Source organism: Microtus ochrogaster, chromosome 4 (assembly GCF_000317375.1).
Source record: "Microtus ochrogaster isolate Prairie Vole_2 chromosome 4, MicOch1.0, whole genome shotgun sequence".
Lineage (NCBI taxonomy): Eukaryota > Metazoa > Chordata > Mammalia > Rodentia > Cricetidae > Microtus > Microtus ochrogaster.
In genome coordinates, this window is record NC_022011.1 from 85382021 (window position 1) to 85384692 (window position 2672).

Consider the following 2672-nt stretch of genomic DNA (forward strand, 5'->3'; position numbering starts at 1 on the left):
TCGACGAGGGTGCAAAACTTCTACACTACAAATAAAATCATGCTGAGGGTAAACAGAGGCAGGGCACGGACTCCCTGAAACTGACTCCAAAGCCCAAATGGACGATAAACTAAGGTCTTGAGTCCACACATTTCCTCCACGGATGCATTGATCTTCACAAACAAAATATACAATGAAATACAAAAGAAAGGATGCAGAAGCTCTTTTAGATGGTACTTCCTTCCTCCATTCAGTTCTAAAAACTGAAATACAGGCTTCTGGGATCGTTTATGATTTCCATTGGTGAAGTTTCTCATCAGGAAAACCTGTATCTAATTGAATAGACATGTAAACAAAGTACAGCATATAAAATGTGTGAAAATGCCAACGCTAACACATAAAACACAATGCCAAGATAACAAAGCTTTTATAATAAAAGTCGTTAACAGATATAACTACACATTCCACCCTATGATCTCATAAATCAAAGCTTTCAACTGTCTGGACTCATACGTGACTGTATTCTTTCCAGTGTGCATTCTCTCTTCCTCCAAAGGCTGTTCTATAACAGCAGGGATGTTTCTGCCATAAAGTTCACAGTGCTCTAGAAACTGGACACATTCTTGAATAACAGTGTCGCAAAGCACAATCATGTTTTTTGACATGTTTTCTAGCAAGGACAGGAAGCATCTTTTGGCATAATACCACGTATCAGTTCCTAGCTTTTTATGGTAAGGCTCCAGGCTCTTGATAACCCTGGAGATACCAAAGTCATAGTTTCCTTTGGCACAGTAGAGTGTTCCTATTACCAAGTTCACAATGCAGAGGTGGTAGATTTTCTTGTCTGGGTCACCATAGGAGAGTTGTTCTTCCTCCTTCTCAATCTTCCTCATCAGTTCCTCGGCTTCCTCATTCTGACTTGTCATGATGTAGGAGACACAGAGGTTGGCTAGGACAATGGCGCTGACGCTCAGGATGTTGTCGTAGTTCTTCTTGACGATGGGCTCATAGAAGCCAATGGCCTCTTTGTACTTGTTTTCCTGCATGAAGAGGACGTGGGCCACATTCAGCTTCCACACATCATGGTCATTGCAGAATTCCACAGATTTGCGGAAGATCTTCTCCACCATGGGATAGTTTTCAAGATTCCAGTAGATTTTTGCTTGGGCCATGAGGACAGGGATATACTTCTCGAGAGTTTCATCGTATTCATTCACGGCCTTTATGACAATTTCATCATCTCTGTTGTGTCTTGCTTCCTGCACTTGTTTGGTGAGTCTCCTGAGCTGCTCAGTCAGCATGCCAGCTAGCCCGTCCAGCTTTACGAAAGCCTCTTCGGGAGCTGTCTGGCAAGTGATCATGGCATCCAAGAAGTCATAGAGATAGGGCGTGAGGAACTTGTACGTCAAGTGGGCATTCTCTGCCAGGACATCAGCTGCCAGGTCAAAGTACTCATATTTACAGTAGAGCAGCAGCAGGTTGCCGAAGGTCTCTGGGGGAAAGGGGTTCTGCTGCAGCAGGAACTGGAGCTTCTCAAACCCCTCCGTAGGTCTGGCATCCATGTTCATCAGAGCCTGGTTGTGCAGGGTCACAGGGTCCAACTCTTCCTCTGCCCTGGGCGGCATGTCAGTGAGGGCTTCCTGGGCCGCCTCGTAGTTTCTCAGTTGGTACTCAATAGCTGCCTTGAGGTTGAAGGCTTCGACCAGTGCCGTCTGGTGAAGGACTACGGTGTTGCCAACACTTCGGACATCAATGCCTTCGGTGGTCATGCCCACACCTAGCTCTGGGTGCTGACGGATGCCTCTCTCAATGATGTTGGCGATATGCTTCAGAGCTGGGGCATAGTGCCTGTTGCTGTAACAAGCTAAAGCCAGGTTGTAAGATACATCAGGCTGGTAGCCACAAGCCTGCAGGGCTGCAAAGAACTTGGAACAGGCAGTTTCATAGTGTCCCTCCTTGTAGAGCAGACAACCCATGTTGACCAAACCATCTGGGTCATTCTCCCCTCCACTGTCTTCTCCAGCTTCCCCACTCAGGAGCTGCTCCACCAGGCTCCTGGCTCCTGGCAGGTCGCCCTCGCTGTACTTGATAGCAGCCTGGAGACGAAGGACGCGAGTCTGATAGGTGGGGTTGTCCAGGAGGAAGGCGACCCGCGTGGCCTCGGGATACAAGCAGGCCTTGTACAGCGCCTGAGCCTGGTAGAGGCGGTACTGTTCGAGTTCCGGGTGCATCTGGCTGAGCTGCTCATAGCACTCTGCAGCGAGCTCGAACTCCTGCAGGCGGTAGTAGCAGTAGGCCAGCAGCGACAGCCCGGCGCGGCTGCGGGGGCTCCTCTGCAGCTCGGCGGCCAGCAGCTGCACTGCCTCTGAGTAGCGGGAGTCGCGGATGAGCCGGTAGACCACGGCCGTGAACTCACCGTCGGGAATTTTAGAGTTGCTTTGCCAGGCCATGGCTGCCAAAAGTAGCGCGTGCTAGTTTCCAAGGCAACTAGGTAACCGGAAGTGGAAGTTTATGCCGGGGTGTGGGGGGGGTTGTCATGAGATAGAAAGCCTCTGTTAGATTCGAAGACGAACAATAATTATAATCCCTGAATTTTCATGTGTTAGAAGAGTATAAACTGGATAGAGAGAAAAGTGTGAGAAGGGATAGAAAGCTGCTTCAAACAATCAGGCATATAAATTTTCCTGTAGACA

General features: G+C 48.8%; 1 protein-coding gene across 1 annotated transcript in view; it reads right to left on the minus strand.

Annotated features, from left to right (window-relative positions):
• The window catches only part of LOC101999663 (tetratricopeptide repeat protein 30A2), a 6273-nt gene extending 3812 nt beyond the window's left edge, over positions 1–2461 (minus strand). Inside the window, exon 1 of the mRNA XM_005346608.2 lies at positions 746–2461. Within this exon, the coding sequence (XP_005346665.2) occupies positions 746–2429 (1684 nt within the window). The 5' untranslated portion in view covers positions 2430–2461. The remainder of the gene's footprint in view (positions 1–745) is intronic.
• Between the last annotated feature and the right edge of the window lie 211 nt (positions 2462–2672).